The sequence below is a fragment of the Daphnia magna genome, linkage group LG10 (assembly GCF_020631705.1).
Source record: "Daphnia magna isolate NIES linkage group LG10, ASM2063170v1.1, whole genome shotgun sequence".
Lineage (NCBI taxonomy): Eukaryota > Metazoa > Arthropoda > Branchiopoda > Diplostraca > Daphniidae > Daphnia > Daphnia magna.
Window position 1 is genome coordinate 9,564,208 of NC_059191.1, and position 25,991 is coordinate 9,590,198.

The following is a 25,991-nucleotide window of genomic DNA, read 5'->3' on the forward strand; positions in this document are numbered from 1 at the left end:
TCTTTATTAGATTTTCTTCTGTGTGAGGCACTGAGGCAGTGTCTGCCCCTGCCTCGGTTGTTGATGGCAACTTTTGAAGGGATTATTTTGCCCTTCAAAAGTTGCAAATCATAGTGTGTTGTGGGGAATTGTAAATACAAATTTTTCTTTGACAAAATGTTTGCAAAACTTTTTCTTTCATAGTGCTGTTAATCTTCAGATTTCTAATCTTTGCATACTGCAGCATTTATTTCCATACAGTCAGAGATCAAAAAGCACGTCACGATAATACTGTTAAAGCTATTTTCGTGATCTGACAATCAACTGCTGTAAAAATAAGTACTTGGATATGAGGTAGAGCGTCTGTTTATCACATCAACTGTCTTTGGTTCAAACCTGATGTTGTGGTTAAGGTAATGATAAGCTACTAGTTAAAAAAATATATAGCAATTTATTGAACTTATTGTTGACGGCATCCAAATTGAAAAAATTAGTATACCTTGAACTATGCTTCAAAATATTTCTAAGTGTAAAAAGGTTGTCTTTAAATGATATGAAAAAATGGCGCGAGATGTTGTGTGACTCATAGCTCAATGGTTGAGCATCTGCATGGCACGCCAAAAGTATATGGTTCGATTCCTACAATAGGCAATAATCAGATGTTATTATTGTGATTTGATTGCAATTCAAATAAATATTATGATAAACATTTCTAAAATGTTACTTTCAGAAATACATAGAGGCATTCTGGTCTCTAAGTGTAGCTGAGCATCGTTTCCAAGACCACCATACGATCACATGGAGAGGGGTATCTGATAGTGATTCGATTCAAAGAAAGTAATAGGTATCTTGGGGTGAACTCCGTCGGGGCAAAGCTGGGGTTGGTTTCCCAGACCATGACCCAGCCAATTAGAGTGGGGTACGTAGGCAGGCATCCGAGGGATACACTGTCAAGTTCCCAGGCCATTGCCCGTCCGATGGGCCATGAATGGTCCGTATCTCCAGAACGTCGTTTCAAGAACATTTTAAGTTTCTTGGTGGATTTTGCAGCATTCTTCAGATGTAAACTCTATTAATATATGAATTGTAGCTCAATGGTAGAGCGGTGGTATAGTAAGTCACAGGTCTGAGGTTCGATTCCAACATGGAGGACGTAATAATACTGATAATTTTCTTTTCACTTTTTGATAATATGAAGACTTTTGGCGTAAAATTTAAAAAAAAATCGAAAAAGCTGGTAGGAAAAAAAATTTTCGAAAACAAAATAAAAAAAAAAAAAAATTTCGAAAAAAAAAAATCGAAATTTGCCAAAAAAAATTTATACCTGGGGAAAATTTTATAGCAAAATAATTATCCTAATAATAATGAAATATGATATTGTTAAAAAATTCGTTTTATTGAAACTCATCATGCACGCATTATGTTAATTGGCTTTATAATTAACATATATGAAGATGTCTGGATTGGATAAATCCTGAGGCATATAGATAACAGTACCGGCACAACCCACTAAGGACTTATCACAAGTAATGGGGAAAGGTGGCAACAGAAACACAGACCAACATACATTTTTCTTGTAAATATTTTGAAAAAATTAGAGTATAGGAAAAGTTTCGAATCCTCTTCCAACTGCCAATAAATTCATCACCGGACTACCACCGGAAGCCTATTTCGTTTCAATGGTCATCGACCTCCATTGGAAAAAATAAAACGTGAATTAACACAAATTTCTTGCTAATATGATTAACTACATCCGTGCACAAATTAAAACGTTCGCTTTTTTTTTTTTTCGTTTGAATTTTGGGAAGGTAAAAAGACTTCCGTCAACGTAGGCCATCACTTGGATATCGTCACTCTTAGCATTTTCAAAATGATCGGCAATGGAGGACTAAACAATCGACAACCTGCGGATGAAATAACCAGAATTAGAAAAACCGAAACTTTCTGGTTTTTAAACTTAAACAAAAAAAACGTAAAAGCCTAAGAAACTCACCTTAATATAGCAATCAGCACTATAAAAAAACCGATTTACAACGAACAAGAACACCGAGTGTCCAAGATAATGCCAGCGTACCATCTAAAGAATTGTTTGACGATTATAAAACGTCAACTCGTTCTTATCAAATCAGGAAAACACATTACTATTATAATAGTCGATGGCTTAATTGCTGTAGTTCCAAGAAACATAAGCCAGAAGCAACGCTCTGGCTTATGTCTTAAAAATCCTCCAACTTGATCATTTGCTGATACTGTACGACCTAAAAAGGAAATAAAAGATTCAATACTAGAATCCATAAAAAATTAGGAACTTGAGTGATTCTTCATGTCAACCAGAAACACATTCACCTTGTAAAATAAATGCAAAGGAACACTACATTGTACCTGAAATGAGATAATCCATAGTAGCAGACTCTTAATACAACCAACACAATGAAACCCCATGACAAGACAATATACATGCTCTGAAAAGCAAGACATGAATTAACAGCGCACATCTTGACTGTACATTCATCTTCATCATAATTTGCAAATGCTTTATGGCACCTGACATGAAGAAAGTTCCTCTAACGGGATACGGCATGGCACCAGGCTGCTTAACCAACGACCATGAAGTATTGTTCCAACCTACCATTGTAAATCAACTTAGATTAACATCTGATCAACATTAAAAAAAGCTCCTTACCATGGTCTCCATTTGTCCAGTCAATCACTATGAAATGTAAAATTTAAGTTAAACCATATGTAGGTAAGTTTTTCATTGAAACAAAAACTCACCTTAAAGTGGCATACAGTATGGTTTTTTTTGAATTTGCAGCAAAACAATAGCTTTTAAGCAGATTACCACCTATCCCATCCTGAAATATGCAAAAAAGTGAGAAAAGCCCAAGGGACTCGCGTTAATGTAGTGATCGGCATTATAAGGCCCAAAGATTAACGATGCCGATCGTGCAAGAACATCTTCGAAATTTCACCTGTTAGACATCACCACCGTCAAGAAAATATATAATGAGTATATGTCAAAGTTCAATGTAGAAACAAAGGTGTAAGGAACACTTCAGAACATTTTCATCTATGGTTGAAATAATATTTTACCCTTTATTATAGAAACCCTGAATCATTGATTGAAAGACACTGCTTAATGATACCTTGGACATAGAAGACACAGCTATCACTTTACAGCATAGCAATAGACAGCTTGACCAAAGTACTGGTCCTATTTGTTTTCAAATAGTCATTTGAATATCATAAGAAACCCATGAATTACTGATCATGTAGCACATGCAACTGCTTATGCAATGGAGGATTAGTCCTAGAAAAAGACAATTCAATCACCATTCCTCTAAATTCTCAATGTTCAACAAACCCATCACGAATCATACACCACGAGATGCAGCATCATGGAAAGAAATCGCCGCGGCATAAATTCTGTTGAAATACCAACCAAGTTATCCACATACATCCTTTTTTCTAAAATTCATTAAAGTTATTCAAATAGACAAGCACACAGAAAATCTTTCCTCCTACCATAAACCGAGAAGTTTCCTTACCATGACCACACATTCATAGCAAAATCAGAAATCAAAAAAGATTCTAAGAAACATCGAGAGATTTTTTGAGTAACTATCCACAAAAAAATCTGAATGTATAAATAAGGATCTAGGATAAAACTTCAAACTAAAACGTACAGAATTTCACTAACAAAAGATACATAACAAGTACACTAGATGAGTAACAATACTTACACAACGTTGTCGACGTGAATCTGGATGCAAAAGAAAACTTTTTTAAAACTGGCAGTCATTATATAAGCTCTCTTTGAATGCACGTCAGAAGGCGCCAGTTGAGACGACAGAAATCAAACAATCGACGACAGCGTCGTAATGTGGTAGAAAAATAAAGCAGTTTTTCACCACCCATCGGGCATTCAAACAAAAGTTAGGTCAGGTGTCAGGATTTCTACCATTTTGAATGGTCTTTTGAATCCAGATTATCGCCGAAACAACATATAAGTATTCACCAGGTAAATTGGTTTCTAAGTTTTAATTTATTACAATTGTCTTATAAAATCACGCTGGATGTAGTTACTTAAAATCAAGCTCACAACGTTGGTTAAAATCTTTACTTGACATGTTATTTTACCAGCATTTGGTTGTTTAAACGCTTACCAGAGTCATAGAGGGGATAATCCCCTATGCCCCCTGGTATGAGGGGATGATCCCTCTATGACTCTGCGCTTAGATTACCTCCGAAACATGCTGTTTAACATACCGCATTACATTTCTGTATTCGGTTTGCAAGTTAAGCCAATTGCACCCATAATTTTTAATTAGACATATCATGGAAATGGTATATATTTTCTAGGTTTGATCATTTCACTAACAGTTGAATCTGTCATCTACCACCTGATATATTTCTGGAATGGTGTCGTTCAGAGATCATTTACTCGTTCGACTACAAGTTTAACATACACACTGGTTAACATGCTATCTTTTTCCAAGACTTTTGTATAGTTTCAGAATGAGATAGGAGGTCATCTATTTAAAAGCTATTGTTTTGCTGCGAATTAAAACAAAAGTATGCTGTATGCCACATTAAAGGTGAGTTTTTTTTAATTTCTTTGAAATTACTATTACCTACTTTAGTGTAACTTGTATTTTGCAATGAATGAACAATTGGAGGTCATGGTAAGGAGCTTCTTATGTTTATGATGAGATATCACTCTGAATTATAATGGTATGTTGAAACAATACTTTAAGGTCAAGCAGCCTGGTGCCATACTGTACACCGTTAGCTGAATTCCCGAAACCTCAAGTATATAAACGTACTACCAGTGCTTCCAGTTCTTATATTTTAAAAAATTTTCATCAACTTTTGAGGCAGAAAACCTTTGTTACTTTTATCTGAATGCATCACATCGGAATTTTTTTATCAACTGCATACTAAACAAACCAAATTGCGTGCGTGCGTGCCGAGATAAGAAATGTAATACATAAAATAATTGTATTTCAAATTTGCATTCTTACAATTAGTATGGTAATTATAAACTATTATTCTAATAAAAAATGTTTAAATAGATAATTCAACTGTTTCTTACTATGTAGTATTAAAATCACAATATTTTAAGTGAATTGAATCATTTTATATCTAAGGAACATACCCTACGCCCTTAATAGCTGTTTGCAGACTCGTCACACGCTCTTTTTTATATTCGTTGTTTTCCATTCAAACGATTTAATATTTATGACCGACTTTACCGTTAATCCTAAAAATAATAATAATAAAAAAGGTACATAAAAAATGACAAAACAAAAAAATCAATTAATTTAGCATAGGCCTACTCATCAGGATTGGATAAATTGCTGTCTAAATTCACAAGCGAAAAATCCAAAATTCAGACAATTCTTCACAAAATATAAAACCAAATATGTAGTCATGCTATAAAATACTTTGATTTAAATTAATTAAATGTCACGAGAATTTTTGCTTAAAAGCATATAATTGATAGAGATGCTGTAACTGGTGACAATGTAACCAGAGGTGAAGACAAAACCCGTAGCTGCTTGCAAATGCAATTCCTTTAGATAAGAGAATTCTCGTTGTTCTGTTTAATACCTTCGTGGCAATTTCTTGGAGGCAGCTGACACGGGAAGAAGCAAGGATCCGAGAAAAGGAGAATCGCGAAGATGTATTAAATATCTTGGACGAAAACATACTGTGTACTTTGTAATTAGTTCCTCACCCTTGCCATCTTACGTTGCAAGCAGCAATAGTATTGCTTCGATTTGGAAGTAAACAATACTCCATATTACAAGAATGGCGTCATCAATCAATAGTGTCATCCGTCCATTACACTACATTACCATCACCTTCAACTAAACATTCACTTCAAATTCTAAAAAAATTCACCTTCCTCGAATTCATTGTTCGCGAGATGCTTAACCAACATTTTTGATGAAACTTTGTGGCCACACTTTTTTGGAACAATTTTTAATCGAGTTGTACGGCTACTCTACACGATCAGCTACGGGACAACAAAATCAGCAGCCCAAACAGCCTACATCAGAGCCCAGAAGCATTTTCTAATCGGAAAATAAGATCGGACGGCCTTAACCCAGAACAAGGTGTATAGCCCTATCGGCCCAGCAGAGAAACCAGATGCAATTAACCCCACGCTAACAACGAAAAATAGATCTCAAGATTTTGAATGGAAGAAAAAGCAAAAAGAGTCTGAACGACTAATCGAGTTGAAAGATAATCAACTCCATATGTCTGAACAACAGGAAGAAGAGAACGAAAAAACTCAGAAAAACTGACAACTTTGTTGATACAAACCACCAAGGAGTTGAACAGAACTAGGAGAATTCTACGGAGGCAACAAGCACGGGAAACAATGGCCAATCAACAGAAAAATTGCGAAGGTGTGTTAAATAACGCGAGTACTGTTCAAGCTGTTTTACCAAATGATCCAGCGATGACTGAATCTACTGCCAGCAAAACGGATGTGCAATGTCAGAACAAGCCCAAGCCCCTACGGAGGACATCCTGGTGCTGGACGTACCGGAAAGAAAATCTAATGTGCCGGTCACCATTAAATTTAAGATGAAGAATTCGTGGATACCAATTCCATAAAAGTTTCTGTAGCCGAATTGATAACGGAAGCGGTGAACAAACCTGCGATTGAGATGAATGTCCAATCTGAAACAGACGGCACGAAAGGCATCACCTCGCGGCCACTTAAACGAGTCACGTTCGCTACAGAAGTCGAGGAAATCGTCTTAAGTATCAAGATTCATTGAACGAATGGACACGCAATTGACCAAACAAGGCTTTCTCAGAGAATCACACGCGTCGGTGGGGGGGCTGGTGTCGGGGGGTCCAACGTCACATTCCCGCCCATGTGCTTAGCATTGCATTGGAGCCAATGTAGTCCAAATGAATTTCTTTTAAATTCTTACCTAAATAAGGTACGGCGTAAAATGTAGAAAGGATCTTGGAAAGCGGTATTGCCAACGAATTTCCTAGTAAGGAGAGACAATTAGCTCGAGTGAGAATTTCATACACAAAATCAACAAATTCCCGATTCAGCAGCAACTCTAAGGAGAAAATAAATGAAAACAAAAATACCTTGTCAATGGAATGTTTTCGCTTTTGCTAACTCCATTTTCATCACATCCATCAATAGATCGGTTTACTATATCCGCAAAGACTAAAACGCTTTGAGTGAAATGTTTTACTTGGTTTCATCACCCACTTTCTTTTCTAACCATACCTTTTTTTAATTGCTGCAAAGGTCAGGTAAGTTTCTTACCAAATACCTCCTCTCCAGGCCACCAATTAAACTTGAAAGAAGGTGTCCATGCTTGTTGTTGTTCCTTTGGACCTTGTTACCACCAAAGAACTAACAGTTCTCTGATGGCATTGTAATATCCTCTCCGCACATCTCAAACAGCTTATTATCTTTGCACGACGCGTTAATTTCTATTCAGATCTTGATTGACCATGAAAGGCTTGTTGTATTCTTTAATAAAAGACCATGCTAAATGGATAGTAAGGTGAGATGTGGCTGAATGTAAAAGAACATCAAAAATTATGTGTGCTACTAAAAAAAAACACTTTAATTATTTCTAAATAAAAATCATAACTGTGTTCGAAGTAAGTAACAAATAGACAAACAACTTGAACACTGGTAAAATGTTGGACCATTTATATTAGCTATTGGGGTTATTATACCTTTTTCTGTTCATCAAAAGCACGACAAATTTTCTGGCATTGGTGGCATTGAATTCCAAAAAACCATGGCCTGGAACACTACTTGTCATGTTAAATGGTGACACTCCTCTTTGAATCCTTGATATTTGCTGCGATAAAAAATTTTCAACTTGAAACTAAACCAGTAACACTTTTTTAACATAGGAGGAAACTATCAAAGTAAGGTACTAAAAGGACAAATTTCTGGCTGCTTTTTAAAATGTTACATTACAGTTGACTTTTTCTTACTACTTGGTAAGACTTTAAAAGTCCCAAGTATCTCAATCAATTTCACATTGCATGAGTTTCAGTTGGTTTTAAGTTAACAAGGTTAAAGTTTACAGAAAATACGGAATACTTTACCAGTTCAGCGTATTACCGAACTGCCTTTTATCCTCTTGTATCATTGACATCCAGCTTCTCAGGTACATGAAAATTTATCAGCTTAATGTAAGATTTCCTTACTAAAAAAGACTCATTTAGTGTCAATCGAATAATTTTTACCGCTAGTATAAATTCGAAAAACTTGTGGCAACGAATCGCAATTCCTCCATACTGTTTGAAACTTCTGTCTAGAGTGTCTCGTGGTTTGTGCACGTTTTGTTCTATGAACATTTCGGGCGCCAATCTCCAAGAACAGATAAAGACCCCGAGCGCCTCTTGCGGGTGTGTGGTTTCACTCCTCGCAGAAAATGCATTTGTCGACAGATGGCAGTCCCAGCGGGAGGAAAATCACTCATACGCCCCCGACCATGCCCCGACCCAAAACCCCCGTTGTTTTGTATAGTAATCCCCGCAAGAGGGTACTCCTTTTCTGAGAGGGAAAATAGCCATAGTGGAGGAACCAGGATATAGGTTGGTCTATGACTCTGCTAATTCATACACAATGCCTTTGTTTTGTATGGATCTTTAGTCTAAAGATCTCAATTAAGTATTCGATGAAAGAAATACAAAGCGGGAACAGCGTGTCATATAGGGGGGGCAGAAAGGTATTGCCGTATTGGTTTGTGGTTTCGAAGAAAAACATGAATTATTGGTTTCTACAAAACTCTGTTTAGGTACTAAACCCTGAATAATAAGTATTATGACTAATTAGCTCCTTTAAATGCCAACCGGACTATGACTAAGTTAATATTGATTGAAATCCAAAAAATAAAATGGCTTTCTTATGAATCTGAATGATGTGATGTGATTTTCTGTTTCTGGTTTCTTCAAGTACCCCCCAGAGTATGATTAAGCACGCCCACAGGCAGAGGAGTGGCTTTGGGACCCCCTGTCAACAAACTCTTAACTTTGCAGACGCATTGATGCATTTGACTTTGACGTCCCCAGATTGCCATCTCAAGAATAATAAATAGTGTGGTCCGTGTATACGTGAACAAAATACGAAACCTAAATAATCAGTGCTGTTGGTGGTAATATACGAAGCCCCGACCACAATTCTCGTTTCCTTTAGTCATTCCACCGAATATGGATATCTCAGTTGACGCGGCAATTGTGGTTGTTGCTGTGATGACGACGCATCCAACAGAAAAAGCAACTCGATTGTTCCCGATGATTTCAACACGTCTTTTGTTATAATAACGAGTAGCTCAGTGTATTCTAGGGCATTGCATCACCCTCTATAGTTTCACCAAATTCATGTTAGTGTTGTTGTTAATGTTGCTTAAAAATGGCTGACATCAATGGGAGACGAGTATTGGAGTTAGTCAAGAAAACTGGTAACAGTGTTTGTGCTGACTGTAATTGTCAAGGTCAGTCTCCAATAACCTGTTTCAACCACTAAAACAACTTCCTGATTATTATTTCTTCTTGCAGTGACAGAGTATGCTTCTTACAATATTGGAGTCTTTCTTTGCACTCAGGTTTGCAACATGTAATAATGTTTGTAGTTCGGTATCAATTGTGAAAGCTATTTTGTTGCTCAGTGTGCTGGGATCCATCGTGCCTTGGGAACCCATATATCCAAGATAAAGCACCTGAGGTTAGACAAATGGGAAGAATCACAAGTAAAACATTTAGAAGAAGTTGGTAATATTGTTGCCAAAAGGAAGTATGAGGAACGGGTACCGGTGTGTTACAGAAGACCTTCAGAAAATGATCCACAGTAAGAAAAATCTATCCCCACTTTCTGCTCAAGTTAGCAAATCTTAAATCGATAACAGGATTCTTAGAGAACAATGGATTAGGGCCAAATACCAAAGGGAAGAATTTATTCATGCCGAAAAACAGCGATATACTCGCGGAACTATGGAAGGTTTTCTATTCAAACGAAGTAAAGTAGATGATTCATGCAAGCAAAGGCGTTTCGTCTTGTCGGAGCGAGAAAATACCCTTAAATACTACGTCTCCAATGTAACGCAACACTTGCAAGTTTTATTTTTTTAAATTATGGCTCTGAATCACGTTTCAATGCTGCCATACGTGCTCATGTTCTGTCCTTTTCTGTTCAGAAGAAGGAGCCTAAGGCGGAAATCCGTATACTCGATATGAACGTAGCATTTGCCCCTGAAAAATTAAAACCTCCCACCTCCCTCCAAATCACCTACATCAATCAAGTATGATGCATGTTAATGGAATAACTTTGTACTATTTTCTAGGTATTTTTCTTGACGTAACAAATTTTAGGGCTCAACCCGGCATATCTATGTGTATCACGATGACGCCGAGGTGATTGTCGAATGGTATATGGCTATTCGGTCAGCTAAACTTAATTTACTACAAGTCGCTCATCCTACGCAGCCTGAAATGGAGGTTATTATTGCTAAATCGCTCAAACCAACTAGCCATAAATACAATATTCATTTTTTTAAAATTCCTCCAGTTGGCACAGTCATTGACGCAAGATTTCCTGAAGGAAGGATTCTTATGCAAAACGGGGCCCAAACCCTCAGACGGATTTAAAAGACGGTGGTTTACTCTTGATGGAAGAAAGCTCATGTACCATGATCAAAAACTGGTAAATGATGGAAAACTGTTAAAATTCTATTAGTATAGGTCTAACTATATTTAACTAATCGTATAGGACCCGTACCCTAAGGGAGAGATCTTTATTGGTCACTTGAGTGATGGGTACAGCATCCATACGGGTCAGCCTGTCGGTTGGAAACTCAAGGATGTGGGATTCATTTTTCATGTGAAAACACCGTCTCGTTCTTTTGTTTTTTCGGCTGAGAGATCTGACGACCGCAATGAATGGATAGCGGCCCTTCAGATGGTCATTTCTCGGCCAATGTCACCTCAAGATTCTTTTTGTAGGTCCATTTTGGTGCCAAAAGCATCTAAAAAACGCAACTCCTTCTTATTCTAAAGCACCGTTTCCATTATCACTGTTTTCTATTCCTAAAACAATTTTAATTGCACCTAAAATAATTTTTCCTAGAAACCCAGTGGACCTCTCGGTGTTTTCTTTATCAAAAGTAGCTTGTGCATGTGGTTACCTTTTTTTTTATTTATTAATTTTTTTTCTTCATCTCCTGGGGAATCCTGGCAATAAATTATCTTTAGTGCCCTGCATGAACTAACACAAACAAACCCTTGGATAGGCATGTAGATAATTTATTTGGTCCGGTCGTTTATATTATCTTCTTTTTCTATTGCGCGACAGTGAGAGGCATATTGGTAAAGAAGCGAGGTGGGGGGTCGGTGGTATCCTTCTTTTCCAATCGCTGAGAAAGTCAAACGCCAGTTCGCAATTCAAGACGCATATTATGCATCAAGAGAAATACCATTCAATAATGGTTGGACACGTTGTATTGACCAACGTGATCTTTCAGATAACGTACAAATGCATCGTCGTCGGAGAAGACAGCCAAGGTAACTTCACCGAAAACTTCGCTCCGGCTAATTTCGTGGAATCCAATCTTCTGGAACATTTGAATACTCGCAATATTATCCAGCCCAATTTTGGCATGGAACTGTTTGACTCCCAGTTGTTCTTTACCTGTGTTGTTTTTTTACTGGTTTATTAAAATTAATGTTTGTCTTCTGTAAAATGTTTATCTTACCATATTTGAGCATTAGTAATGTTGATTCTTTTCCTCTTCCATTTTTTCGATAACAAGTCTCTGCAATCATGATCTCAATTTCTGCCAAGGTAACATCAGTATTGTCAGTCATGAAGATATTGGTATCACCAATCATAGAATCTGTGCAAAAGTTAAATCACCACGTAGTTTAGCTGTTGACATTCTGGATGAATATTTTGATTTACCAACTTCATTATTTGTATCTTCATATTTGGCTTTATCCAAAACAATGAAAGTGCATTCTGTAATGGAACATTGAAAATGATTATTGATAACTGTTTTCATATTATTTGGATATTTTAAATCACTAAACTGTCTTCATCATCAGCCCATGATTTTTGCATCTCGTATTCTTGTTCTACCGAGAGCGGTTCTGAAGCAGTCAACTTCTGCAGTTCTTCCGACGACATCCATTCGTGATACCTGGATGTTATTAACTACTTAGCGCATCGTTTTCAATTAAATATCAATACTATACTTAGGAACGTGGATATCCCGGTAAGGCACCAAAACAACAAGATCACCCGTGATTTTGGTTTGACGGTTGATCTTCATTTCGACACAAAACGTCAAAAGTAAGACAAAGTTCAGTTTTTCACCGCAGTGACTCTGGCAGACGGACGTATTTTATTTATGAAATTCCTGTCGTCGCTACAATGGGAATGGAAGGCCTTCGACCATGTAAATATCTAACGAGTAGCACGTGTTTGTTTCGAAGACTGGAAGTTATTTTACTGCAAAGTGCTTGCCTGTGAATCACGATATTTATCAATGTTTTAAAATATTTGGTGAATTATTTGTTTTTCGAAAACGACCTAAGGTTCAGCCCGACAATTCTCTATTGAGAAATGGCGGCGTTTAAGCCTCACTATACTTTATGTCCGCTGCTTGGTGCCCACAATTTGGTTGGAGTTAGTGCCGATAAAGAAGAAAGCACGGTTCTTGTTACTCTTGGACCTAATATCGTTGTCAAACATAAGGTAGATTACTGTTCAGAAAATATTCTATGTTAGCATAACTGTCATTGTTGGTTAAAGCTTTCAGATCAGAAACCTCTTAAAAGTTGGAGTACACGACAGTCGAACCAAATAACATGCAAGAGTGTCTACAGTGGCACAAATGATAAATATGTTTGTGTCCTTAATAGAAAGCATATTTGCATGTGGAGTGAAGAAGAATCAAACCTCGAAGATGTCAAGAAACATACAGTACATTGTTTTGTTTTATAATGGGAAATTCAAACCATAATTTGGAATAATTGTTGCCTTACAGTTTTCAACAAATATTCACACTATCCATTCACCCCCTGGAAAGTCATCAATCATTGTGTATGAGAATGGTTACAGTGAGTGTCTAGAAATAGGTTTAACCAAACGGAAGGATGTCAAACCTAGTTTATTGGATCAGAATGAAACTGTTGCCAAGTCATACCTTGAAGTTGTTAAAAATCAATCAATCCTTGTGTTGTGTACATCTGGAAACAAGGTACTTGCAAATTATTTTGAGACTTTGAGCAACTTCTTACTTTTTGATGCTCTTTTTTTTTCTGTATTCAGATCTACTATGTTCGTCTAGCAAGTGATGGAACACCAGATGGGAACCTAAATTTTTCATTGACCAAAGGAACTGACTGCAAAAATCTAGGAATGGTTGTGGTTAATGATGATACAAACATTGTCACCATTCTTGTATTGTGTAAGCATGGCAAAAACCATCGATATTATTTTAAATTGTTTTATTCCGATAGTTTCACTAGAAGTCAACTGTATTCATTATTACAGGGTCTGATGGAGAATTGGTTCGATACTCTGAACAAGGCGGTATTATGTCTACTTACAGCTTAAGTGGGATATGCCTTTCAAGTCCTGTGGCAATGGTCAAGTTGGATGCCACTCACATTGCTATATATGGAGCTGACGTTAGTGAAGAAGGGGCGACACTGTTGCTGTTTGACTTGAAATTTGGTATGAGTGTAGCGAACAGAAAATTAAAGTTCTTCTGTGACCCACCGCACATGTACTGCCTCGAGTCCAACAACGTTTTGCTGCTCTGCATTGTACAGAATTTGGTAAGAGTACTTATCATTTGCCAATGAAGGGTTAAAAAAAAAAATTATTTTTATTGATGTGTTCTCAGGTCGTAGTACCCTACGTTCTTCAACCTTCTTTGCTGTGCAACTTGATAGATAGCAAACACATAAGAGGTAATTGTTTTGTGACATCATGTTTTAGTCAGTGTGGTAAAAATCTTTATTTTTCCTTGCTGCAAAGATACAAATGCAAAGCCTGACGTTGTCGGCTGGGGCGAAGCTGTTCCGACATCACCGAACCCTAATCCATTAAAATTTCGTCAAGTTGAGACAACTAGACTGTCAAACACTCTGTGGGAATCGAATGCTAGTAGCAGCCGCATTTTCGACGAATTACTTCCACTTTTGAAAGAAGACAAGGATATAAACGGGATCTGTCTTCTCTTGTCCTCTGTGAAAGATCTACCGGAAAAATGGCTGGCAGATCTTCTGAATTTTTCGCTAGAAATCAATCTTATCGAAGGAGACAAACTATCAAAAATGTTGGAGATTCTTCTGTCTCTTTCGCATTCTGATGTTGTCCTTCTTAATCATCTAAGAAGGAAAATGACCACACAGTCAACAATCAAACTTTTGCAATACTTGGCCGAGCTTCTCAAAACTTGCAAATGGGCGAAAGATGAAACTTCTGAGGCCAGTAAACCAGACTTCAGTCAAGTCGTGGATTGGATTTCATTAATTCTAGATGCTCATCATCACGAGCTGCTCATCGCGGGAAGTGACGATCAAGTCAAACAATTAATCAAACAATTGGGTCAACTTGTTGGCGAAAGTGTGAGTTTTATTGAGGTAAAAGCAGTAAATTGTATTCAACTAATATTTCGGTGGTTTTTAGTACGATGTCCTGGATTCCTTGGGACAATCTGAGCCCCTTGTGACTTTACTGGAACAGAAGAGAAGGCCTCCAGAGAACCGACGCAAAGATTGGTACGCGATTGAGGTTGTAAGGCTGTTGTAGTGAAGGTTGGTAACGTGAAACCAATCTTTCTTAATACACAGCTATTCATTTCAAGCTATTCATCAACTGTATGTCATGTAATTTAACTGCAATTTTCTTTTCTCTATACCTCAGTATCCTTCGGTTTTTCCAGTAGAAGTTTCTATTAATTCTAGTAGTTTCTTCGTGAAAAGCTGTGAATCAATCAAAGACTAGCTGGTCGTTATTGTATTTGGATTCCATGATCTACGGCATGTAATTTCGGTTGATTCTACTGATGAAATCATTTGATGAGCCAAGTCGTAAAAGAAAAAAAAATATTCAAATTTGGCTCAGTTTTAAAGCGCCATCTTTGAAAGCATAAAATAGCAGACGACTAATCGAAACCACGTGTGCTTTGAATAAATACGTTGACTTCAGGTTGACTTGGGCTTGAGTGTTAATTATATAAAAGTATTTTTAAGACTCGAGATGGAGGTAGTAATTACAAGCGAGTGTTCCGGTCAATTATGGAATACATGTGTTTGGGAACCTTTGACTGGCACCACTTTACGGACATTTAAAGGTGGAATTTCGGGTTCTCAATCGCTCTGTGTAGTCGGTGGAGATTACTTGATTGCCTCCATAAAAGACAAACCCATTATACAGGTATGTGTCATCTCTGTGTCTATCCGTGCCGCAGAAATGACAGTAAATTGAATACAGGTATGGGCGTTGAATAGGCAAGATCAGATCACAACCAAAATGATAATGCCTGGCATCATTCAAGTTTTGGCTGTTTCTCCGTGCAACAATTTCTGCGTGGGAGCTCTCAGTGAACAGTTGTTGGTCTGGCAATTGTCAACTGGAAAACTGGTGGCATCGCTTAGACGTCACTATCAAAATGTGTCTGATGTGAAATTCACAGCAGATTCTTCACGGTTTGTGAGTGCTGGAGCTGAAGGTCTCGTTCTGCTCTGGAGTTTGGACACGGTGCTACACTCCAAGGTTAGTCCTAACTGTTTCTCCACACTGATTGATTAACTTCATTTTTCTGTTTTGTTTGTCTTCAGGAATGTGAACCAGATTCAACATGGTCTGACCATTCCTTACCCGTGACTGGCCTCCACGTGACAAAATCACTGATTCAACCTTTGGCGTTTTCAGTATCTCTTGATCAAACGTGCAAAATCCGAGATCTGAACACTGGCAGAACGTTATTCAACATACAATTCGGTCAGGTATGGCATTGCATTGATTCAGTTCCACGGATTTCCCAAATACGTAGATAACATTTCATTTCAGCCGTTGCGTTCAGTTGCGGTTGACCATGCCGAAGAAAGTTGTTACGTCGGTTCTCAGGAGGGAAAGATTTACAGAATAGATTTATTGGATCCTCCCCGTGGTGTCGAACAAATGGTGGACGAGACGGCTTCGAGGAAAATGTTTGTGGGCCATGAGAAAGCTGTCACATGCCTGAGCGTATCAATGGACGGCTGTCATTTACTAAGCGGTGAGGAAAACAAATCCCGTGAAACTCGGTCACGAAGATTATACGTATGATAGCAAAAATCTTTTCTCATTTGTTGCATTGAAAAAAAAAAAAGGTTCTGATGACGAAAGCGCTCGTGTATGGGACATGGCCAGCGGGCAATGCGTCCGCATTCTGGCCCACCGTGGCCCATTAACAAATGCGTTTTTCGCTCCACGGTACAAACATTTGGATACAGACAAGTTCCATCCACGCGTCATCATCAACACATTCGAAAAGAAACGGCATGACGGCCAGCTGAATGCCGACAGCGATACAAATGTCCAACTGTTGATGCGTTGTCCGCCTTTGTTGGAATCATTCGACTCTGAATGTCAATCCAATTCCTTATTGGGCAAAAGCGAAGGCCAAGCGTCGGGTGAAGTGATGCAAAACGAGCTGAGCCATTTGAAGTACGTCAATCGGCAATTGTACGCCTTTGCCGTCGACAAGATTCTCAACAACGATACGACGTGTACGACAAGCAGCAACAAGAAACGCAAATAATTCAATCGGACATTTCCAAACGATTAAACTTGTCATTGAAAACATTTCGACAAGTCAATAAAAGAAAAAATGTTGAAGAAAGAATATTTTATTTTGTCGTTTAGTTTGGGAATAGTCGACCACACACGTAGCGGTTTGTTTGAGTGTACAGTACTTAAACAGCCTTGGATGAAAGAATTTCAGGTTGTTGAAGATTGCGGGTGATTTGAGTTGAATGTCAAATGTTTGGTTTAAAAAAGGGGAAAAAATGACGTCCCTACCCCTAGCCGAAGAGATTCGAGTTGAAGATCTGTTGATGACGGTGCCATCGTGATTCAGCAGGTGAAATACGATTTTTCCTTTTTTGTTTAAATCTTGTTTTGATTATGTTAACTGTTGTTTTTATGTGGAAGGAGCGCCAGCTGTCGTACGAGGCTGCCAACTAGACAAAACAAACGTTTAATGTCCAAACATACGCAGGTCCTTGTTATGATTTGTTGTTCATTTTCATTTGCCTCGTTTAGTGTTTTCTCAAGAATTCTTGTCATTGGCTTTAGAGAGAAAGAAACAAGAAGAAGAAGTCATTGTGGTGTGGCCTAAATTTGAGAGAAAAGTCAACAGAACAACTCAATGGAGACGGGACATGCAACAGCTGCTGTCGAGTGGCCATCCCCCCTAATTGCGCCCATTTCCCACACTTGTAACGGACTAACGGTGAGTCAAAAACGTATTTCTCCATTTTGTTTCTTTTTGGTTCTCGCCGGCGTTGATTGTGATAGGCGTCGATAGAATTTTTTCATTCTGTTCTCGGGGGCTGGCCGAGATGAGATCCTTAAATGGAGAGAAATTACACGTCGGAGACTTAGACGGGACGAAAAATTGGCAAAGACAAAATCGTTTTCGCCTTGATGATGGACGTCCTTGTTCCTCCCCAGAATTAGGCCCTTGCCTTGTTTGCATCTCTTCTTCATCAATTTATCTCGATTCGCCAGTTTTGGTTGTCGGATGTCGAAATGATATCGAGCCGATCCTCCTTTTCTTGATGAAGTCACGCTCTTTTTCGTTTAATTGGGTCATTTCACACACGAATTTCCCTTTTGTTGTTTTGTTTCATGCTGCCCTTCTTCAGGACGGGGCAAACGAAATCACATGGTTGACGAAGCCCCACAGGAGGTGAAATCGTGCGTAACCGACAGTCGTTTGAAAAAGAAATGGACATAATTGTCTCTCTCTTTTTCTTTTTTTTCTTCCAACTCTTTTGAATTCAGTGTAAATGATCTGGGGCTGAACGAGACACACCACCAGCGTCTTCGCATAAATAAAAACGTTTTCATTTCTAAATTTGTGACAGCAACACAAAGTGTCAATAGAGAGAGAGAGTTTTGAATGAAATCATTGGTGTAGCCTTGAGGGTGAATCTTTCTTCAACATGTCGTGATGACCTCCTCCTCTTCAACCGTAGAGGGTTTTTTTTTTGAATTGCCCGCGCTTGATACGGCGACGTCATGTTACACGAGTTTCCATGGCCGTCGATGAAACGTCTCGTTTTGATGTGTTTTTTCTTTGTTTTGCTTTTTTCGGTATCGGACGATGATATGCCGTGTGTTAAAAGCGTCGGTGAAATGTTTGAAACGCGAACCGCAAAGTCACGACCCGTTTGTGTGTGCGCGCGAGAGAGAGAGGGACGTTTTCCTTGTAGACGTTGTCAGTTGATTCAGACACACAATTCATCACATCAATACGTTCGTCGAAGACATCTTTTCAAGGATGTTTACTCCGCCTTTCTTGCCTTTTCTTGATCGTTCAATCGCTCCTTCCTAAGAAGAAGAAACAGAAAAAACAAAACATTTAGCGAAACATCATTTTGAAGAAGGTGTTGTCAATTCTTGTGGGAAGACGACGTTTCATTTGAAAGAAACACGCAAATTATCCTTGAACGGTTTTTTTGTTTTTCAATAATTGTTTCTCTTCACCGCGGGATTTTTCTGTTCTTTCGTTCCGGTTTTCACGGTTCTCTCGTTGCCTATTGGACGCTTTTTTATTTTTTTTTCCACCTTCCAAATAGGAGAATCGGATACAGTTGAGCTGTCGGCAGCTTCACGCGTCGGTTCATCTCGTCTCTCAACTGAAAGACAAGGACGCATTTTTACGTGACATCAAATTTAATTTCTGCAATTTCTTCATTTCTATATTTAAACTGGCGGAGCTAAAAAAAAAACTAAAACAAATTTGATGGCGATCGTTACTTTTAATTTTTTTTTTATTTCGAAAAAAAAAAATTTTTAAATTCAATTTTCATTACAAGTCGGCCATTTAATTACAATCGCCTTGGAAATAAAGAACCGAAAAAGAAAAAGAAAAACAAGAAAACAGTGGGGACTTGCATATTCTAGAGGGTAAAAAGAAAAGACAAAAGTGTCGCCAACAAATTGTTGTAAATGTCCCCTCGTCGCACAAGGGCACACGAATGTGATGCGTCATCGTGACCGGATACTGCTGTCCATTCGTTGATTTCCTTTCCTGCATCACGTGTTGCGTCTTGCATGGCGCGAACGTGAATTATTGCGCTGCTCATCGCCACGCGTTTCAGACGAACAGGTCGAGGCCTTTTTCCCTTTTTGTGCTCATCCTCCTCTTGTTATTGGCAAAAGGATTTCAACACAATAGAGAAAGAGAGAGAGAGAGAGGGAGAGATTGTGTTTTGTTATCCGTCCGAGTTGTCAAAAATTTCAAAGACGAATCTTCTTTCGAGGAGAGGACGGGCAGCTGCTAGCCACTGGTTCGTCAAGGTTGACATCAAGGGCTCAATTCGAATATCCTTGTCGTTTTTCTTATGTGCATTCCTTAATTTTTTTTTCTCTCCCCCCCCTTTTATTTATTCACATGCCGCAACACTTTTCTTTCTCTACTTCGTAATAGATTTCGTTTTTCTTCATTTCAAAGATGATGAATCGACTTGTATTGTTTGAAGAAATGTTGGCATCGGTCAAGGAGTCTCGATAGGCGGCGCGCACTGCCGTTCGCGCACGACATGCCGACAATGAGGATCGCTTCCTTCTTCTCCTCTTTCAAATGTCCGATGTTGATGTGCATTTCTTCGGGCCCCGTGTCGAATGCCGTCGTCGTCCGTCCGTCCGTTCACTAAACGACGCGAAGGATTCGGGTCGAGAGTTGAAAGCCCACGTGTCCCAGTCTAAAATGGCGAGCACGCAAAACAAAAGAAAAGAAGAACGTTTTTATTTGAAGGTGAATGATGCACGCCTATAGCGGCTGGACTCGATCCAATATGATCACGGCCCCTTTTTGTTGCATTCACGCAACGCAAATTGATGATGAGACGTACGATTTTAGCGAGCGCCCTTTTAAAAAAAAAAAACCAAACCAAACATTTTGTGTGTGGAAACCTTTTAAGGAGGAAATGTGAAATGGATTTTTGAAAATGGAAAAGAGAAAAAAGGAAAAATTGGACAAGCTATTGATTATAGTCGGGACTTGGGCAAATTTGAATTCTTTATTTTTTGGGTTGCTCCTTCCCCCCCTCTTATTTTAACGATGGAGGCTGGGCATGGCGTCGGTGGCGTCACGGATTCAACAGTAAGCGTCTCTTCACGCTCCGCTAGTTAAAAAGAAAAAAAAAACGAAACGAAACGAGGGGAAATGTGATAAAATTTAAATATGGAATGCCAATGTTAAAGGGAAAGAGTTATTAAAGCTCGACGTATTGCCGCCTGAGTTTGCCACACTCAACTGTTGCGCCATATGGGGGTCAAGGCTCGTTGTATTTTCGCCTACCGAAACATGCGCCATTTTGTCAGTACCTATAAATTGAGGGGGGGCAGAAGAAGAGAGAAAGAAAAATGTCGTGACGCAAACAGCGATGGGAAGCGTGAATACATTTTTTTCAAACATCAAATGAATCGTGTCGTTTTTCATTTGAAAACGAACTCAAAAAAAAAAGGAGAAATTTGGTTTGCTCTTCTCCGACAGGGTTGTCATTTGTAGCTACGATAAGCATTTGAATGAATTTGCTCAAAGACGTCTCCGTTTTTCTTTTTTCCCCTTGACGCAACGATGAAGAAGGTGCGTGATACTTGCAACTAAATAGCCGAAAGAAGAAAGAACAAAAATATTTCCATGTCAAGGTTTTTGGTTTTTTTTTTTTTGTTCGTTTTTTGTTTTGTTGTTGAGTTAGGAACGATACTCTACCGAGAAATCATAATAATAAAAAATCACGTGCACTCGTATCGATGATTGCCGATGCGCGCCTCTGTCGGGTCTTTTGGGTCAATGCGGGTTGAAATGATTGGCGTCTCGTTTTCATTTTTTCCTCTTTGATGTAATCGGGAAAGAACGAATTCTGAAGTGTGTGGCAAAATTCTTGTGTTGAAATTGTTTTCGAAATGATTAGCGGCAAGTGATGCAAAAGAGGATGTCCGACTGTTATGCAAATGATGGCCGACCCGCACTTCGTCATCTGATGAAATAACGTTGGAAAAAACAAGTTGTGACTCGCATGTTTGAACCGCAAAGCAAAAAGGTCAAACGAGGGAAAGTTTGGGCTTTTTTTTTTTCCAAGTTTTTATTTATTTATTTTTCAAGGTGGCAGGCAAATAACGGGCCGCCAATTCACCTGTCATTTGTGTGCGCGTCCGTTGGCCAAACGCCGCTCGACACCCCAAAGACTCGTTGAAATCTCTGCATTTTGCGATGCAAGCTGAGAAAATAAAATTTAAATAAAATGGCGCGTGACGGGTCTTTGATTTGTCGTCGAATCAAAAGACAAAATTTGTCACGAAATGGGGAGGGGGTTGGGAAAGAGCAGATCGCGAAAGCGTGTAACGTTCACCTCCATTATTTTCTTGTTTCATTTGTATTTGGACGTCGTGCACGGCAAGAAGAAGAAAAGCGAAAATTCGTTAGGCGTTGACGAATTTTCAATGGCCAAACGGAAAGAGAAAACCGACTCAACCGCTCGTTTCCCCTTTTTATTTTTCTTTTCCCTGTTGTCTTTTGGGCAAACGCATTTTTTTCCTTTCGCGCGCACTCGCAACCCAATTCATTTGTTTTTTTGAACCGACCGAAATGTTGGGCAGAAAGTGAACGATGTGTTTTTTTTTCTTTGTTTTTCTTTTTCCTTTTTCCATTTTCCAGCAACAACTAATTTATTCACAAACAAAAAACGCTGAAATGGAAAAGCTTTGAAAGCGGGGAAAACTTAAAAAAAAAAAACGTGTTTAGCTTTTTGCTCCAATTACGAGTGCAGCTGCAGATCTTTGCGATGCTCTTTTGTTTGAATTGGAAAGGCATCAGCGATGTTTAATGACAGGGACGCACACGTCGACGCTCTTGACGGGACGTTGATGACTCACGCAGCTTTTGGAGAACATCTTCGTGACCGACGTGATCGATAAGCGATGGATGCAATTCCCTTACTTTAATGCGTCTGCCTTCTCTAGTTTTGTTTAGTGTTTAAACGACTTTTGAAATTCATTCGACTCTCTTTTGATTGGCTCATTTGATTAGCCCCGTGAGTCACTCTGCAAGAAAAAAAAGGAAAAGTTGCGGCCAAGTTTCACTCCCGCAGGTTTCGTTGTGTGTGTGTGGCAGCCATTGAATAGAAATGGGTTTTTTGTTTGGTTTTTTCGAATAAAAATCCCCGCGACTGGTCGAGTCGAAACGCACAGCCGCCAGTCTTCGCTCTACTTTCGTCTATTCTATGCAAAGTTATTGGCCACTGATCCATCGAGCAATTGCCGCCTTTCATCCGTCATGGATGGCATGTGGACGCGCATAAACCAAACCCAATCGTTGGGTGGGGCCTGTGCTGCGCAGCTGTCGCAATTTCTAGTCAAATTGAGTGTAGCCAATTAAGCCAAAGGACATCAGTTTGAATCGACGTCCATCCCGTCGTTCCCAAGGTTTTCTTTCTTTCTTTCTTTTTCTTCGGCAATTGCTCGCCACCTGAATGCTTCAACGCTAATTGATAACAAACGAACTAGAAAAGAAAAAAAAAATTGTTTCACCTTCGTTTTGTTTTTTTCAGACAACGATGACGATGCAATTAAAACGACAACCGTTGCCGCTGTGGCCAAACGAAACAAACAAACATCGACGCCACGACGCGTAATGTGATAGTCCAGCAGCGAATATGAATCATTTTGTTTGTGTGTCTGTTGGTACCTGCCTAACAGGGTGTGTGTGTGTGTGTGGCAGAAGGGTATAGGAAAGAAACGAAAGAGATTGGAAGGAACGAAATGGACGAAAAAGGAAGTAGACGACAAGGCAGAAAAGAGAGGAGGTCCAATGTGAGCCCTGAGGCTGAATACCTGTTGTGTCCTACAGCGAATAGAAGGAAGAGAAAGAAAAAAAGCTTTTTTTTTTTTTCTTTTTTTCTGTTGGTGGTGGTGGTGTCGTGGTGGTGGTGGAGGTACGGCGTAGGAAGAGAGAGGCAAATATCATAAAGTTGGTGGCACGTTGGGTTGAACAGACCAGTCACTTTGCCGGTTGCGTTCAGCCCAGACACGCCGAGAAACGAGTTCTCTTTTTATTTCTCTCTTTCTCTTTTTAAAAAACAATTTTCTCTTTTTTTTTTGGTGTGTTTGTGTGTGTACCTTTCTCCAGCAGTTTTGAATGTAAGACGAGAGTTTTTCCCATTGATCCAGTTTTATTTTCTTTTTCTTTTTCAATCGAATTTTGTTTTTGTTTTTTTAAGTTGTTTTTTTTAAATTCAGATTTCAACCACCAGTAATTTTACTTAACAGTTTCTTGTTTTTCTTTCGTGGTTTTTTGGCTTGAACAGCCGAATAGTGATTGAACAACAGTGAAATCTTGAGCATCGAGTGAAGTGAACTGAACAACTGCACTTTGGAAGAGGAGAAACACCAAACAAACGAAGAATCCCCTACAAACAGGTGAGTTTGCTTTCAAACAAATGTCGAGTTACACTGGTGACTGCTGCTACGTCCATTTGCATGTGATGGAACGAAACTAACGGCCTGTAGTTATAATACTAATGTTATTCTAACGGATTTCTATTTTCTTGTTTTTCTTTTGTTTTTTTTTTAACGTTTTTCTTAACCAGTACGGAACCAGTTTTTTTTTTTTTCGAAGGAGTGGGGGAGGGGTTGTGCTGGAAAGAAAATGCAACTTGTGTTGCCACTTTTCCCCCATTTCTCAATCGTGTTGAAAATCTTTGGTCTTAACTGAGCCGAAAACAAAAGAATGTCGACAGGTATAAACGAAGCAACATTTGGGTCATGATTGTGTGTCTCGTTTGCGGATGCAATTCTAACGGCATCATTTCATTTTTTTATTGATACACATTAACGATGAGGTCGTCTAGAAGTAACAACGCCACTCTTCTCTCCGTTAACTGTTTTCGAAGCTGTTAACAGCCAGTTAACCATTGATTGTCGCAGCTGGTCAACGATTTTTCTTGCCCAATTGCCCAATTGCCTTTTGCCTGCACATGTGCGGCCATTTTGGCATTCACGTTTTTATGCTTTGGTTGGCATTCAAAGGTGACCCAGAAACCTGTTGCATTCGTGCATTCGTCTAAATCAGTGGCTCCAATCAATGGCCCATTGCATACGTCGTCTCATTACGACTCTTTTGTTTTTCTTGTTTTTCTTCTTTTTCTTCTTTTCCCAGTGCACGTTCGAAGAAACGGAAAAAAAGTTATCAATGTCACTATTAACCTTGGCGGGGGGAGGGGAACGATAAAGAAAACGACAGGGGGGGAGGCGAGTTTCCATTTTTTGCCAATAGAAATGTTTTTCAAGAAAAACAGGTGTTTTTTGGGTTTGGATGGCAACCTTGTTTTATTTTTTAATTGACTTCCGCGTATCCGACTGATTACATTCGCCTTCGCATCGGGAACCTGAAGAAACGAAGAAAACAAAAATAAATAATTTTTTTTTAATGGCGGAGACGTTCAGGAAGCAGAAATCACCTGTAAAGCTCTAGTGAGTTCCGTCAAGGACCTTTTCACTCCTTCTTCCGGCGTGACAAAGTGCCATTTTCTGTTTAGCCCTTTTTTTTTCCATTAGTCAACAAGAAAAAGAGTGGCTGTTTTTTTTGTTTGGGGATGATCCACACCTGTACACACACACAAACATCAAATCTCGTTGATTATTCGCTATAATTATTCTTGCATGATGGATGGAAATGGGCCGAGATGAAGTTTTCGACCTCATTTCATTCTTTTTGTTTACTGTACCGAAACAGTTCCCGTTACTCCTACCGTATTCGTAATCGAGTAGCGGGAAAAAAACACGACATTGATTTCCATCGATCCGGCAAACTATTCAATCATTGCCGTAGTTTTATTTGTGGTTGTATTGACAAGGACTCGCGATTCGCTTAGATCACCTTGACGACCGCCAAAGGTAAACAGAGACAGAAGTTGGCCGAAATATAACGAGGTGCTTGGCGTATCTTTTTGTTGTCGTCGAGGAATATCTGCGACATTAAAAGAGTGCCCTATTGTTCTTGAGATCGTAAATCTATCGTACGGCGTAATAATTGTATCTATTTCCAACTTTAATGAGCAATTCGCATTGTGGAGGATTTCTCTTCCACTCGATTTTAATAGTTTTTTTCTTGCTATTTTTGTACTTTTTTTTTTATGATATTTTTGTTTTATATTCAGTCGTTGTTTGAAGCGGCCATTGTGTTTTGAGCTTCGTGATTACGCGCATCCGCCAGCGAGCAACAGCTTACATTTTGTTTTGTTTGTGACCCTCCCATCTCGTTAACATCTGCACAGTCACGACCTACTACACTACTCCGAGTGTCTGCTCACTTTTTCTTCACGATTCGATGACGATCTCACTTTACTTTCTTCAGCTGTTGCTCAATCGAAAGGGCGTGTCGGGTTTTTTGGTTTTTTTTTTTTGGCTCACATTATTGCGAATTTCATTCTACCACCAGATGCCACTCGTTCCAGTTTCTCATTTGTTTACATTTCTCTCTGCTGCTGCTGCTGCTGCTGCTGGTGGATTCGCTACGCTGATTTCGTAATGGCGGGAAAAACAGTTGCGTCTGTCCTTCTGGCAGTGCCTCTCTTTTTCCAAGTGGGCCAAGACACAGATCATAGATCACAGAGATATGAAGACGACTGTGTTTATAGTTATGTCACGTCGTTTGACTCTCTTTTGCAGCTGCTGTGTGGAACGTGGCTGGCCCCCCCGTCACAACCTCCTTGCAGTTGAT

The 25,991-nt window shown here is 39.0% G+C and overlaps 4 protein-coding genes and 4 long non-coding RNA genes across 35 annotated transcripts; 4 read left to right on the forward strand and 4 right to left on the reverse strand.

Annotated features, from left to right (window-relative positions):
- Positions 1-1,356: 1,356 nt before the first annotated feature.
- Positions 1,357-3,770, reverse strand: LOC116931720. 9 transcript variants are annotated; one of them, XR_004399123.2, is made up of 11 exons: positions 3,723-3,770; positions 3,505-3,616; positions 3,344-3,447; positions 3,126-3,289; positions 2,952-3,049; positions 2,755-2,834; positions 2,663-2,689; positions 2,326-2,604; positions 2,122-2,237; positions 1,973-2,056; positions 1,357-1,883 (listed from the first exon to the last, which is right to left on the reverse strand). It is a non-coding gene; the product is annotated as an uncharacterized LOC116931720 (long non-coding RNA). The 9 variants fall into 9 exon arrangements; XR_006652225.1 differs by lacking the exon at positions 2,952-3,049 and having other exon boundaries at positions 2,326-2,441; positions 2,524-2,604; positions 2,755-2,951; positions 3,723-3,767; XR_006652224.1 differs by lacking the exon at positions 2,952-3,049 and having other exon boundaries at positions 2,326-2,361; positions 2,524-2,604; positions 2,755-2,951; positions 3,723-3,766.
- Positions 3,771-3,845: 75 nt separating this feature from the next.
- Positions 3,846-4,990, forward strand: LOC123477044. Its single transcript, XR_006652243.1, has 2 exons — positions 3,846-4,000; positions 4,342-4,990. It is a non-coding gene; the product is annotated as an uncharacterized LOC123477044 (long non-coding RNA).
- A 175-nt stretch (positions 4,991-5,165) lies between these two features.
- On the reverse strand, positions 5,166-8,547 carry LOC116931721. 18 transcript variants are annotated; one of them, XR_006652240.1, is made up of 4 exons: positions 8,092-8,362; positions 7,711-7,838; positions 7,105-7,516; positions 5,166-6,998 (listed from the first exon to the last, which is right to left on the reverse strand). It is a non-coding gene; the product is annotated as an uncharacterized LOC116931721 (long non-coding RNA). The 18 variants fall into 18 exon arrangements; XR_004399133.2 differs by having other exon boundaries at positions 7,105-7,838; positions 8,092-8,145; positions 8,233-8,360; XR_006652231.1 differs by having other exon boundaries at positions 7,105-7,543; positions 8,092-8,358.
- A 443-nt stretch (positions 8,548-8,990) lies between these two features.
- On the forward strand, positions 8,991-12,083 carry LOC116931725 (arf-GAP with dual PH domain-containing protein 1). Of its 2 annotated transcripts, none has more exons than XM_032939355.2 (9): positions 8,991-9,482; positions 9,547-9,593; positions 9,657-9,835; positions 9,894-10,083; positions 10,185-10,286; positions 10,357-10,482; positions 10,553-10,687; positions 10,754-10,982; positions 11,336-12,083. In XM_032939355.2, exons 1-9 carry the CDS (start codon positions 9,401-9,403, stop codon positions 11,398-11,400), a joined length of 1,155 nt encoding a protein of 384 aa, XP_032795246.2. In that variant the 5' UTR covers positions 8,991-9,400; the 3' UTR covers positions 11,401-12,083. The 2 variants fall into 2 exon arrangements, with proteins under 2 accessions (XP_032795246.2, XP_032795245.2); XM_032939354.2 differs by having other exon boundaries at positions 8,993-9,482; positions 10,182-10,286.
- Positions 11,271-12,389, reverse strand: LOC116931727 (N-acetyltransferase 9-like protein). Its single transcript, XM_032939356.2, has 5 exons — positions 12,235-12,389; positions 12,070-12,179; positions 11,942-11,998; positions 11,736-11,876; positions 11,271-11,671 (listed from the first exon to the last, which is right to left on the reverse strand). The coding sequence occupies exons 1-5, from the start codon at positions 12,309-12,311 to the stop codon at positions 11,460-11,462; spliced, it is 597 nt and encodes a 198-aa protein (XP_032795247.1). The 5' UTR covers positions 12,312-12,389; the 3' UTR covers positions 11,271-11,459.
- A 64-nt stretch (positions 12,390-12,453) lies between these two features.
- LOC116931723 (nucleolar protein 11-like) lies at positions 12,454-14,857 on the forward strand. Its single transcript, XM_032939352.2, has 8 exons — positions 12,454-12,736; positions 12,794-12,964; positions 13,029-13,241; positions 13,313-13,451; positions 13,538-13,824; positions 13,893-13,959; positions 14,027-14,619; positions 14,681-14,857. Exons 1-8 carry the CDS (start codon positions 12,605-12,607, stop codon positions 14,801-14,803), a joined length of 1,725 nt encoding a protein of 574 aa, XP_032795243.2. The 5' UTR covers positions 12,454-12,604; the 3' UTR covers positions 14,804-14,857.
- A 139-nt stretch (positions 14,858-14,996) lies between these two features.
- On the forward strand, positions 14,997-16,883 carry LOC116931724 (WD repeat-containing protein 18). The gene is made up of 5 exons (XM_032939353.2): positions 14,997-15,430; positions 15,488-15,769; positions 15,835-16,002; positions 16,067-16,274; positions 16,369-16,883. The coding sequence occupies exons 1-5, from the start codon at positions 15,254-15,256 to the stop codon at positions 16,797-16,799; spliced, it is 1,266 nt and encodes a 421-aa protein (XP_032795244.2). The 5' UTR covers positions 14,997-15,253; the 3' UTR covers positions 16,800-16,883.
- A 2,826-nt stretch (positions 16,884-19,709) lies between these two features.
- Positions 19,710-25,940, reverse strand: LOC116931729. 2 transcript variants are annotated; one of them, XR_006652241.1, is made up of 5 exons: positions 24,730-25,940; positions 22,802-24,657; positions 21,409-22,739; positions 20,985-21,252; positions 19,710-20,875 (listed from the first exon to the last, which is right to left on the reverse strand). It is a non-coding gene; the product is annotated as an uncharacterized LOC116931729 (long non-coding RNA). The 2 variants fall into 2 exon arrangements; XR_004399136.2 differs by lacking the exon at positions 24,730-25,940 and having other exon boundaries at positions 21,409-22,746; positions 22,802-23,113.
- Positions 25,941-25,991: the final 51 nt, after the last annotated feature.